This window comes from Ambystoma mexicanum, chromosome 6p (genome assembly GCF_040938575.1).
Source record: "Ambystoma mexicanum isolate Mex_15411 chromosome 6p, UKY_AmexF1_1, whole genome shotgun sequence".
NCBI classification, from domain to species: Eukaryota; Metazoa; Chordata; class Amphibia; order Caudata; family Ambystomatidae; genus Ambystoma; species Ambystoma mexicanum.
The window spans coordinates 1438240683-1438253698 of NC_090935.1; the positions used below are offsets into that span (position 1 = coordinate 1438240683).

The following is a 13016-nucleotide window of genomic DNA, read 5'->3' on the forward strand; positions in this document are numbered from 1 at the left end:
ATGGATTCCACTCTGCCGATTTGTTGCCTCTTGTCTTGTCCTCATCTGCATCCGAGCCCGCCTCGTTCGCTGCCCCCGCCGGCTCGGTTGCGGACAATCGATCTTGTTGTGGGGAGAGGCTGGAAGCGGGGCCTCTCTGGCCTCTACGTTGGCTCCAAGGATTTAATTATTCATGCCTTGCCGGCCAGTGTATGGGGCTGGCGGGCCACTCATGGGGCAGAGGTGTTCCCAGCGGGGGCCAGCTTTGTGGTTGCAGGAGGATCTGCTAGCAGGCGTTTGGTTGGTGAGTTGCCTGCTCTATGTGGGGTCCCCGCTCGGCTCTTGGCCCGCTCTGCGACGTGTCCCCGTGTTGGGGAGGTTTTCCCAGTGCTCCGCTCGCAGTCACCACCCGCGGAGCCGGGGCATATTCGCTTGTTAGCTGCAGGGGGTGCGGGGGAGGTCTGGCCGCGGGCCGGTCACCGCTGCGGTGTCTGGTTCTCTCCGGTCCACACGGGGGGGCGTGGGCCAGCCGGGCCCCACCGGCCGAGCGGGTCTAGATGGCGCCAACAGTCTGCCAACTGGGCCCGGAGGGAGCTCGGTTCGCTGCAATTTTCTGGTTTCTGGCTCAGAGAGGTTGTCAGCAACAGCTGCAGGGGCCGGGTAAAGTTGATCTACCGGCAAGCAAAGATTAGACAGGATTTATTCAGGGCCACAACGGAGCTCACTAAGGAGCGGCCATCTTGGTCGACTCTCTAGCGCCCTCCAAGATCGAACAAGAGGATGCAAAATCACCACTACTATCGTCCCACAGACCGCTTGCTTGCGACCATTGTTTCTGTCAACACTCTTATATTGGACGCATGCACAACCAGGCATGCGGCACAAGGTAAATGCAGGAAGCCATCATGCCCAGAAGGGGCATGGCCTTTCGTATGGTTACCTGATGACTGACTATGCATTGAGGGGAAGACCCGGCCGTCCTGTGTTCGAATTAGTGTCCCTAGAAATTGTTTTACTTGACTGGGCACTAGACTTTACTTTCTCATTGATTGAGATGCCCAATTGAAACAGCAGATTGACTGTTGAGTATTTTGCAGCCACAATAGAAGTTCGTCTCGTGTTATTAGCCAGTCGCCTAGGTAAGGTAAACTGGAATGAAATGCCTCCATAGGTGTGCGGCCACCAACGCAAGGACTTTGGTAAATAGTCATGGTGCTAAGGCTATGCCGAATGGTAGCACCTTGGATTGGTAGTGCTGGTCTCCTACTTCGAATCTTAGGTACTCTGTGTGCTGGCAACATTGAAATATGAAAGTATGCATCTTTCATGTCTAATGTTGCCATGTAATCCCCCTGTTTCAGTAGAGGAATTACTTCCAGCAGCGTTGTCATCCTGAATTTTTGTGGCTTAACATATGTGTTTGCAGGGCGCATGTCTAAGACCGGGCGCATTGCAAGATCTTTCTTTGGAACAAGGAAGTACACTGAATAAATACCTTTGTTTTCATTCAGAGGTGGAACTAGGAACATTGCTCCCTTTTGTAGTAGTGTTAAAAACGATTACCTCTAAAATCAAGTGATGTTCTGACGTCATTCTTCTTCATCGTTGAGGATGGTGGTGAGGTGTTTCTAAGAATTCTATTAAGTAACTTTTTGCCACGGTTGTTAGCACCCAGCGATCCAATGTTATTCCCTCCCATGTGTGGATGAGCGATGTTATGCAGTCCCCTATATGGGAAGCATGGCAGGGTACCTGGACTGGAGCGTCATTTGCTGGCGGGGGCAGCAGAGCCTCAAGAGACTGCGACTCTGCCCAGATCTCCATCTCGCCTAAATCCTCTTTGCTGATTGCTTTGAAGAGAGGATTGGTTTTGGGGATTGCACCAGGATGAAGAGGAGGCTCCAAAGCCAGACTGTGAGGCCCTTGTGAAACCTTGGCTCTACAGAAACAGTGTTAAAGGTGCCCCCAATGGATAACAGGTTTATTAGTAACTTGCCCTAGCATCTTCAGGGTTTCATGCTCCTTCTTGGTAGTCTCTAACCGGTCGTCCACCGCCTTCCCAAAGAGGACCTAATCTTCAATAGGCATATTTCTTAGGGTTGCCTGAGTCTCGGGTTTGAACCGTGAATCCCAAAGCCATGAATGGAGTTTGACCAAGGTGCCCTCAGCTATCACTATACCAGAAGTGTCTGCTGAGTCCAGAGTGTTTTTTTTTTTATACATTTCAGGCTGTTTCCCCTTCTGTAGAGCTTTTGAGAAGGTGGGACCAAACTGGTGCATGTACAGAATCCAGTTTGTGTATCTCATCCCATTAAGTATTATTTTACATGACCTTTAATGTAAAGTGAAGGTGTAGTTAGAGATGGGGCAATTCTCTTGTTTATAGATTGCAAAAGAGGAACAGCCTTACTGATGACTCCCTCATTTAAAATATGTACAAAATCAGTGTCTTCCACTGTTTCCAAAGTTTGAATGATAAAATGATTTGCAGCTCTTTTTAAGAAGTAATTGAACAGAAGTTGGTCATCAATAGGGGAAGGGTGGCCACCCTCAGGAGTAACATCAGGGGGCTCTATAATTTTTACGTCTGGGCCATCCTGATCAGTCACTGGGATCATCATACCACACATCTTGATCTCCCTCCCGTTGTTCTTAATAAGCATCATGAGAGGCTTCTGTGTCAAGAAGAGTTTGTCCAGAAATGTCAACAATATTATGTGTGGGAGAAGGCTGACTCCTTGGGGATTTAGATAAAGGCTGTCCCATTTCTAAATCTAAAGTTTTTTGTCTAATTGAGTAACGTTCCATGAATGATACAAAAAAGGAAACCTTGTCCATGGTGTCATCAAACCGTTCTCTACACGGATAACGTGTAAAGCTCACTCACTCGCCTTATAGAGGTGATGGCTGTAAGAAAGGCGGCTTTGTAAGGGAGATCTCTGCGGCTTGCTTTATGCATGGGTTCGAAGAGGGGACTCATGAGCTTACGTAAGAATGTTTAGATCGCACACAGGGGGTGTATTTGAAATAGGGGTGTAAATCCTCTTCACCCCTTGTTAGGTAAGATTTTCATATTTGTCATAAACCGTCCTGACTTGTGTAAACCCAGAACTTTTTGCTTGGACGTGGTGGTTATTTTCACCTCGTCCTTTACTCTTTATGGGTGACCTTTGTATGCGTCTCCATTGTGTGTGATTGGCGTTTTCTATAACTTTTGGGCTTGGGATGGGTTGCCCCTTCGATCTTCCCTTTTAATATCTCTATCATGTTCTTCGGTGAACTACTGTTCCCAAGGGGTAAAGAGGGATTTTCATCTCCATTGCATTTATTTTAGTGAGCCAGCACACCCCATCAATGTATCCCCTTTCTCACTTAACTGTAATATTTTTGTTACAATTGCAATTTTACTTGAATGGCTGGTCACAGTGGTTTTACCTTCGTGAATTTTTAAGTCTTATTACTCGCAGGCTGTTGAATCAGCCTCAACAAAGGACAGACGGCACACCATCCTGCTAGAACGGTGGGCTCCTTTTTTGCCATTTCTCGTGTGCTCGTTTCCGAGGTCTTCCCCTGCCATTCTATGCAGGAATGATCTCAGTCGAAGGTTTGTCTTCAGTGGGAATCCTTTGTATTCCCCACCTAGGCTCCAGAGTGTCTGAGAAGGCAGGAAGTGAGGGAGGAGTCCAAAACTCTGCAGCCCTTTATCTCTCACCTTGCCTGAAAGGAACCAAGACTCAATGGGGGGCTGGCTGTCCCAAATGGATAGCCTGAACACACCTTTCTGTAAACTGCAGGGAGAGTTTGCAGATGTTGTGCTGTAGTTCCTGATAAATACTCCGATCCTGGAAGCTTAAACTTTAACTTTACCGCAAAAGAAAGCGATCCAGACTTGCCTACAGTTGGCACCTAGAACACTGCGGTCCCCCCCTTCTGCCTCTGAAAACTCATGCTATAGACTACAGAAGGACTTTATGAGAGATGGATTCTGTCTTGAAAGTATAACAAGTGTTTAAGTACTTACTTGTCAGAGTTATTGTTGTAACTGAATCTCTGCAATAGAAAATTACAAAGTGTCTAAAAGTTATTACTTACCTTTAAGTTGCTGGTTGCTCCATTAAAAAGTAGATCAGTTGCTTTACTTACTCTGAATAGTGTCCCACATTATAAAATGTAATAGGTGTTGGTAATGTTGTGTCACAGCTTAACTGAAAGATGGTAAAAGCTTACCAATAGGGTTTACCTACCTTGAATAACAGAGTGTCATTCTTAAAGTGTACCATAGGGTTCTGCTTTTCCCAATCAGCTTTATACAGACACAAGATAGTCTTGAAGTATACTTGTGTTATGAGTTGCTTGAAGCCCCTCTTAAAAGTATATGGTTTTACTTACCTTGAATAGCGGCTGCATTTCTAAATGTGTAACAGAGGGTTGTGCTTTCCCTGGAACTGCTTAGAGCATTTCTAAAATAGTCATAGGGTTAATTACATATCTTGAAATACATTGTGCCTTTAAGTGTGATTGGGTTTTGCGTTCATTGAATTGCTTAGTGCATTCTCAAATAGTTTGTGTGTTCATACTTATCATAGAGTAGCTTAAGGCCCATCCAGAAAGTACGAGTTGATTTACTAGCTCTGTACTGAGTTCTAAAATGTAATGTTGCAAGGAGAACACTTGTAACAGGGTTGGTCCCCTTGGCAATAGCTAACCCAACCTTTGGTATAAACCTGTACTACACAAGTTGGTAGAGTGACTGAGCAGCCAGGCTTATCGCAAGAGGGGTCAATGTGCGCTGCAGTTGTGCAACAGAGTTTCACAGTGATAAGTATCCAAGTAACACTTACACTCAAAATTTAACAGTCAGTTTGAATAAGCCTTCTTTAGAAGGGAGCAAACATGTAACACTTAAATATACCTAAATAATACACACACTCAGTTTCAATTAATCAGTAGATATCCATTTGGGATGGCACACAGACACTTCCTACCCCCTGAGGTGACTTAAATAACTAGGACACTGTGGACATCGATATATCACTGGGACATTTAGAGCAATGCTGCATTTGGAGTCCAAAGGAAAAGGTTAAGGGAGAAAACAAGGGTTAACAAGTTTCTCAAACAGGTAAGCACTTTTAAACCCCCCAATGCAATGTAGATTAACCCTTTCCCAGCTACACAAGTAAAGAATGTGCGACTTTTTGAAGGTTTTGAAGGGACAGAACAAAACACAAAGTTGGAGGTTTTAAGAGTCTTCAGGGAGCCAGGACAGCCAATGTCAATTGAGCAAAGTCTATGGAAGCTGGAGTTCATCTTGAAGATAAGTAACAAGGTCTTGCACAATTTTATACAGCGTTTTGTTGAAAAAGAAATCATTGTTGGGCTTGTGAAGGGCAAAGCTGCAAGCAACTCTGCAAAAGGTAACAAAGTTAAGTCTCAACTGAGAGCTAGCAGTGCTACACAACAAGAGGTTGACCCCTTCGTTGACAGTACCGTCGGTCAGAAGAAATTGGTTCCAGCTGGATTCTGTTCCTGTTGTAGTATGGCAGATCCTGTTGTTTCTGGGCCTCAGTCGTGGGGACAAGAGGGAGGACGTCTGGGGACTTCTGCACTACGATTCGAAGGTCGGCAGCAGCAATGGGCAAACTTCAGATCAGGTTCAGCTTCTCGCAAATAGCACCACTGCGGTTCTCGGATACCTTGTGGGCTTTCCTTGCTTCTGGGGTCCAGCACTCTGTTGAGGTGGCTCAGGCTTGGTTAGTCCTGCTTCAAGGGAGTCCGTAGGATCTTCCTGAAGCTTGGGTCCGACTTAAAAACAATACACTATTCTGGTGTTCCTCTCCCTGGCAATCAGTTCCTGCAGCAGCAATGGAAGTACAGCCAGCTTCGAGAGAATTTCCAGATGAGTTAGTCTTAGTGTCGATTGGTCCCACCAACCCAAGGGGAAAAGTTGTCCTTTGCAGGGCTTTTCTAGTTGAGGCGAATGAGGAGCTTCAGCACTGTAGCAGGGCTTCACCAGGCAAACCAACGGCCTAGGAGTCGCAGCAAGCGTCTCTTCCAAGTTCTTCTTCGGATTCCTTCCTCCAGCGGTCGACTCTGCCTTCTGTCCAAAAGACCTAGCCTTTTATGCAGGTTTCTCCCATGCATTTGCAGCCTAACTGTCACTCACATGGCAGGGTGGCTGTCCGCCAAGGACAGCCAGCCGGCCAATCTTCTTTGGGTGCATTCCTGTAACCAAGGAGACTAAGCACAGGGCATTTCGGGCACCTCCCTCACTTATTGCCTTGCCAGAAACGCTGCCAGAAACCTGGTTTGGCGCACAGAGTAACTCAAGAAGGACCTTTACAACAAGAAATGGCAAGAAAAAGAAGACCAGGGCCATTTTGACAAAATCGGCACCCATGGGTGCAATACTGCAGCTGCAATTGCAACCCGTGGTAAAAACACACAATGGTAGGAAAAAGTAAACCACTGCCACCAGCCATTAATTGTAGAAAGGGTAATATAAAAATGTTACATGAGAAGACAAAGGGGATACTAAATAACCCCTCCAGCACCCTATTGTGAGATAGTGTGTGCTGGGTCTATATAAGGATACAAATGTAAGTAAAGTCAATTTCACTTTACTACTCTTGGGAACAGTAGTTTATCCAAGAGAAGGTTTTTAAAACATGGGGAAATATACAAGATTTCCCTGTGCCACTGCACTGAAGGTGCTGTGTGTCACAATGTAAAAGGATGATGCCTATGGAGTTTGTCAGACTCCAAAACCAAAAGAGAAACAGTTTCCAAATCACATAAAAATATGAGAGAGGGCTCGCTCTCTTCAGGATAAAAATTTAAAGTCCTAAAGCCCAGCAAAAAGAGCTGGGGGTCTCTAAGGCAGAAGGGCATTAGCACATTTCTGAGAATTCTCCCCAACACAGATCTTGGATACCAGTTGGATTCTTTGTTCCCTCGGTCCTGCACTCTGGTGAGGGGACTCTGGATCTGGAGGTCCTTCTTCGGGATGGTCCTTAGGAGTCTCCTGGAGCTTCTAGCCGGATTCGTTCTGCGGCAGACGTTGCACTCTACTACGGACACTCGACCCCTGACATTGGGTTCTTACAGCAACGAAGAAGCACAGCCCGTCGGGGTGATGGTCCAGTGTAGTTAGTCTCGAGGTTAGTTGGTCCCACTAACCCAAGGGGAGAAGTCGTTCCACTTGGAGCTTCTGTGTTGAGGTGAAAAAGGAGTTCAGGACAGCAGCAGGGCTTCACCGGGCAATTCAAAGGTCCAGGAGGTTGCAGCAAGCTTCGTTCACGGTTTCATCGTCAGGCGTTTCTCCCAGTGATTGACTCTGCCTGTAGTCCCAAAACCCTGGCCTTTTAAGCAGGTTTCTTCCATTCATGCACAGCCTAGGCTGTCAATCACACAGCAGGGTGCTTGCATTCAGGCATTCCTAGAGACAAAGGACAAGTAAGTTTCGGGACCCTCCCTCACATCCTGTCCTTCCAAACACACTGGAGCCAGAGGTGGGCTTCAGGGCTGAAGCCCGCCAAAGGCAAGACAAAGAGCTCAAACCTGTCTCAACACACAGAGTAAAGCCCAAGAAAGACCCCACAAACAGAAAATGGCAGAAAAAGAAGACAGGGGCCATTTTGACAAAATGGTCAACCATGGGTACTGTACTGCAGCTGAGGGTTCAGTCTGCGGTAGAAAAGCACAATGGTAGGAAAAATTAAACCACTGCCACCAGCCATTTAAAGTAGTGAGGGTAACCTAAAATTTTACATGGGAGTGTAGGATAAGGGGCTACTAGGTATCTCCTCAGCACTCCACATAAGATTGTGTCCGTTGGACCTACAAAAGAGAAAAGGTAAGTAAGGTCAATTTCACTTTACTATTCTTGGGAACTGTAGTTCACACAAGAAAAGGTAGTTCAACCTTAAGAGAAATCTAAAATAATTTCTCTGACACTGCACTAAAGGTGCTGTGTGTCACCATACAAAAGGTATGTAATGCCTGTGGATATTGTCAGACTCCAAAAACAGTAAAGAGACAGAATCCAAATCGGGTAAAACACATGAGCGAGAAAAAGGTCTCACTCACTCCAGGGTTAAAATTAAAGAGTTCTAAATCCAGCAAAAGAGCCTTGGGTCTCTAAGGTTGAAGGCAATTAGAACAGAAATGAGAATTCTCCCCAATAATCCCCGACTGTCTGCCTGGGGAAGCATCTGACCGTCAGAGAGTTTGAGGTGGCTGAGGAAATGGCTCGAGAAGGAAGGTGTTTTGGAAGAGAGAGTTGGATGTAATGCAGGCCCCAGCACCAGAAAGCCTTTATATGCAGGAAGCCATAAGGTCCAAGAGGCAGAGGAACAAAGCCGCTGGTAGGCGGTCCTGATTCTGGAAGAGCTCCACCATTTGCCTGAAACTGGTGACTCTTTCCCCAGGACTGCTTTGATGAGCTGGAGCTTCTTCGTTGGCGCGACGTGGGACTTCTGGGGTCTCCCCACTGGAGATAGATGAGATTTGATATATATATATCAAATCTTAACACCAAGAAATAACCAGAAACATACCTGCACACTTGAAACGTGTCATTCTGGCTTGCACTGATCAACACTTCAGGATTCACACTTGCCTCTATATTCTCCAAGCAACCTTCTCCCCTCCTTTCCTTTTTCTTCCAGGAAAGAGGCACCAGGAAGCTGCCCAAATAACAGAATTTGTGCTCTGTAAGCTCATTACTTACAATTCAGTCGCTGCACCAGCCATCGATCCCTGCGTTCCCTTTCCAATCTGTTCCTTCTTTTTACCCTTCTTCCTGCCTCGATAATAGGAGCGTTCTCGCATAGGAAGCCATCTTTCAGGATCTGGGGTCACTTTTGGGTCACAGTTCTTTGGAAGTTTTCCTGCACAATAAATCAACAATTTTACTTATTGCATACAAGTTCTCTTCAGGAAATGCATTTATGACAATGGTGGTTAGCCAATGAATTACAAATCATTAACTTAAAAAGTCCAATACTTTCCAAACAGATTACCAGATTTTGCCGGTCCATTTATTGCCCATTACAAATGCCCCGATTACAATTTTGTCAGGTAAATGTTCATAGTCTTCTGGTCCAAACAATTGAACAATAAGAATCACGAAACAAGACTGTTTTAAACTTAATTCCTGGTAAAGAATCAGCTAGTAGAAATCACAGATGCCAAACAACGCAATTACAGATTTGATCCACTAACTACAATGATTCTTTTTTCCATTGCATTTATCTCACATCCTGAATGGCCAACCAAATTCGATAAAGGAAGTGCTTTAGAGGGTCAATATAAAGCTGCACTAGCTTTGATTTTCTTCAAGACTTTCTGCTGCAGGACCGTTCTGACAATGTGGCATATTTGAAAACAAATGAGCCTTGCATTGAGTTAGCTGCCAAGCCAATGGATGGGAGGCAAGTAAATAAGTGTTTATACACTTTATCACGTCCAAATGTCTGAACAACATAGCTCCACCTTATCTTGCTGAAAGAATCAACAGAAGAATCCCTGCCCGCCTCATGAGATCTGCCAACATCCACACCCTTGAGGTCCCTAGATTTAAACACTCCACTGCTGGCGGCTCTAGTTTCCCGGTCATAGCTGCACAATCCTGAGATCCTGGGGGAGTGAATTCCAGAACAGACCAACCTTACTCTAGATTTTGGTGAAAAATCCTCACCTGGATTCGGGCTAATGATTCCTAACCTACCTAAAATCCTCAACTTTCACTGCCTAAATTTTTACCTTATCGATAGTTGCCACCCTATGCCTGCTAGGCCTATCGCTCTTAATGTATCTGTCACCTATGTCCCATCAGAATGTAATCTTGTAAAACCTGTATGTGACCACCAGTCTCTCTGTAAACTAGTTGATAGTAACTGGCTTTATTTTTCCCGTATGTACATACCACAATTATCTCGGTAACTAAGCTCTAAGTATACTTGTAATGCTCGTGCCAAGTTACCTAAGGGTTTGGTTGCGCTCTATCAAATAAACAAACAAACCAGGGGCCAATATCTGCCAATATATAAAAAGGGCCTGGGTGGTAAACAGAGCCACATGAAGGTTGCTTCTACCAACTCAAGTGGGTCACTTGTATTTCAAGGGGATGCTGACATTCTAACAAATGTTCAATAGAAAGTAGGGCTTTGTTTCTTTGTCATGGGAGCGCCACATTTTTGCACAAGACAACAGTATAAAAGTAAAATTCAGTTGAACTTGACATGAGAACACCCAAATAAAGCTACAGATTTCACTAGGGAGCCTCTGACAAAAATAAAGGTACACAAAGCTGGTCTTGGCAAACAGAGGGGTGGCTGCAACAAATAGAACAAGTAGATGGTTTCAAAGAGGAAAGGAAGGTGGAGCTGGTGGTCTGTAGTACCAGGAACCCAGAGGAGGGCAGAGACTAATAATCTGCCTGTGGCGCCTCAAGGACGGCCCCACCTTTGGTGGAGATTGTGGGCCCTGTAGAATTGCTTGAGGGTGAGTTGGAAGTGTTAAGGCAGTTTTCCTAAAGCCCTACTGGCAGTAAGACATCAGTGAGCTAGCACAGTAGTTTGTAGATCCCCCAACTCTTAGTATCAGTCTGTACTAGCGCAGGACCTCAGAAGTGTGGCAGAGCAGTCGGGCTTATCTTAAGAGGAAGCTTTGAGCTGTAGTAAGTTCTCTGAATCTTAGTTAGACAGGCACAGTTTTAGGCAAGATTGTATGCAGTACCCTTTGGGTGCACTACAATAACCTTGACCTCCTGGCAATAGGGACCCAGCCTTTGGTACAAGTCTGAACTACACAGGTTGTTAGTGTGGTCGTGCAGCCAGGCTTATCTCAAGAGGGGTCAACGTGAGCAGTAAGGTTGTGACACAGTTTCACAATACAGTTATTCAAATGAACACTCACAATCAAGGTTTCTTGATAAAACAATTATTAATTTATTTCACAGTCAGTTATATAAGCCTTCTTCAGAAAGGGAGCAAAACATGTAACACTTAAATACACTTCAAAACACACTCTTAGTTTCTCCAAATCAGATGATCCCCATTGGGAATGGCACTCTGACACCTCCTACACCCTCAGGTGACTTAAATAGCTAGGACACTGTGGACATTGATCCATCACTGGTACATTTAGAGCAATATTGAGTTTGGTGCAAAAGACAGAATAGAGGAATACAACTAAGGTTAAATAATTCAGAAACAGGTAAACCCTTTTAGAAACCTTCCAATGCAGAGTAAATTAACACTTTCCTGGGGAAAGAGATAGCATGGAGTCGGAGGTAAGAAGAGTTACTCAGGGAGCCAGGACAGCCAATGTTACTCGCACAATGTCAAGAGGAGCTGAAGATCTTCTTTGCAGGTAGGCAAAAAGTCTTACACAACGTTTGTAGAAAATAGAACACTTGAAGGGCCACAAGCTGGGAGTCTTGTGAAGGGCAAAGCTTTAGCAACTCTGCAAGGTAATCAAGACAGGAGCAAGCAAGGCTACACAACAAGGTTATTTCTCTTAGATGTTACAGTACCTCTGGTTAGAAGAAATGGTTCCAGCTGGGTTTGGTTCTGTACAGCTCTGCAGATCCTGTTCCTGAGCCTCAGTTATGGGGACAAGAGGGAGGACGTCCGGGGACTTCTGCTCTGTAATGGGACGGTCAGCGGCAGCAATGGGAAAACTTCCAATTCAGCGTTCCTTTGGTGTTTCAGCTCCTCGCGCCTGACAGCAAATGGCAACACTGTGGTTCTCGGATACCACTTCAGACTTTCCTTGCTTCTGGGGTCCAGTACTCTGTTGAGGTGGCTCAGGCTTGGCTAGTCCTGCAACAGGGAAGTCTGGAGGATCTTCCTAGGGCTTGGGTCCGACTTAAAAGCAACGCACACAATCTGGTGTTCCTCTCCCTGGCTCTTCGGTTCCAGCAGCAACCAGCTTCGAGAGGATGTCCAGATGGGATTACTTTGAAGTTGATTGGTCCCACCAACTCAAAAGGGAGAAGGTGTCCTTGCAGGGCTTCTCTAGTCGAGGCGAATTCGGAGCTTCAGCACAGCAGCAGGGCTTCAACGGGCAAACCAACGGTCCAGGAGTTGCAGCAGGCGTTTCTTCCTAGTTCTTCGGATTCCTTCGACCAGTGGTCGACTCTGCCTTCCTTGCAAAAGACCTTGCCTTTTATGCAGGTTTCAGCCATTCATTCCAGCCTAGCTGCCAATCACACAGCAGGGTGGCTGTCCTGGACAGACAGCCAGCCAATCACCTTTGGGTGCATTCCTGTAACCAAGGGGATTAAGCACAAGGAGTTTCAGGCACCTCCCTCACTTCCTGCCCCTACCAGACATACTGGTGCCAGAGGCGGGCTTCACTCGTGTATCCAAAACAAAGACCAAACCTGGTTTGGTGCGCAGAGTAAATCTCAAGAATGACCTTCCTGACAAGAAATGGCGAAAAAAGACTGGGGCCATTTTGACAAACTGGGCACCCATGGGTGCCTTACCATGGCTGCGAACACAATAGTAGTAAAAAGTAAACCACTGCCACCAGCCATTAATTGTAGAAAGGGTAACAAAATATGTTACATGAGAAACTAGACTAAGGGGATACTAAGTAACCCCTCCAGCACCCTATGGTAAGTGTGTGCTGGGTCTAGAAAGTTACAAAAGGTAAGTAAAATCAATTTCACCTCACTGCTCTTGGAAACAGTAGTTTCACCAAGAAAAGGTATTTAAACCTTTGGGAAAATAAGACTTCCCTGTGCCACTGCATTGAAAGTGCTGTGTGTCACAATGTAAAGATGATGCCTATGGGGTTTGTCAAACTCCAAAACCTAAAGAGAAACAGTGCCTAAATCAAATAAAAATGCATGCGGGAAAAGGTCTCGCTCTCTCCAGGATAAAAATTTAAATTACTAAAGTCCAGCAAACGAGCTGGGGGTCTCAAGTAGAAGGGAATTGGAACATTTCTGAGAATTCTCCCTAACACCCCACAAGGTCCAACATTAGGCCCAGAATATGTTTCTCGTGAAAGAATGTGATTAGAGT

The 13016-nt window shown here is 45.5% G+C and overlaps 1 protein-coding gene across 1 annotated transcript in view; it reads right to left on the minus strand.

Annotated features, from left to right (window-relative positions):
* SRP72 (signal recognition particle 72) overlaps positions 1-13016 on the minus strand; it is a 448841-nt gene that overhangs the window by 42687 nt on the left and 393138 nt on the right. Inside the window, exon 19 of the mRNA XM_069626163.1 lies at positions 8708-8867. Coding sequence (XP_069482264.1) covers positions 8708-8867 — 160 coding nt within the window. The remainder of the gene's footprint in view (positions 1-8707; positions 8868-13016) is intronic.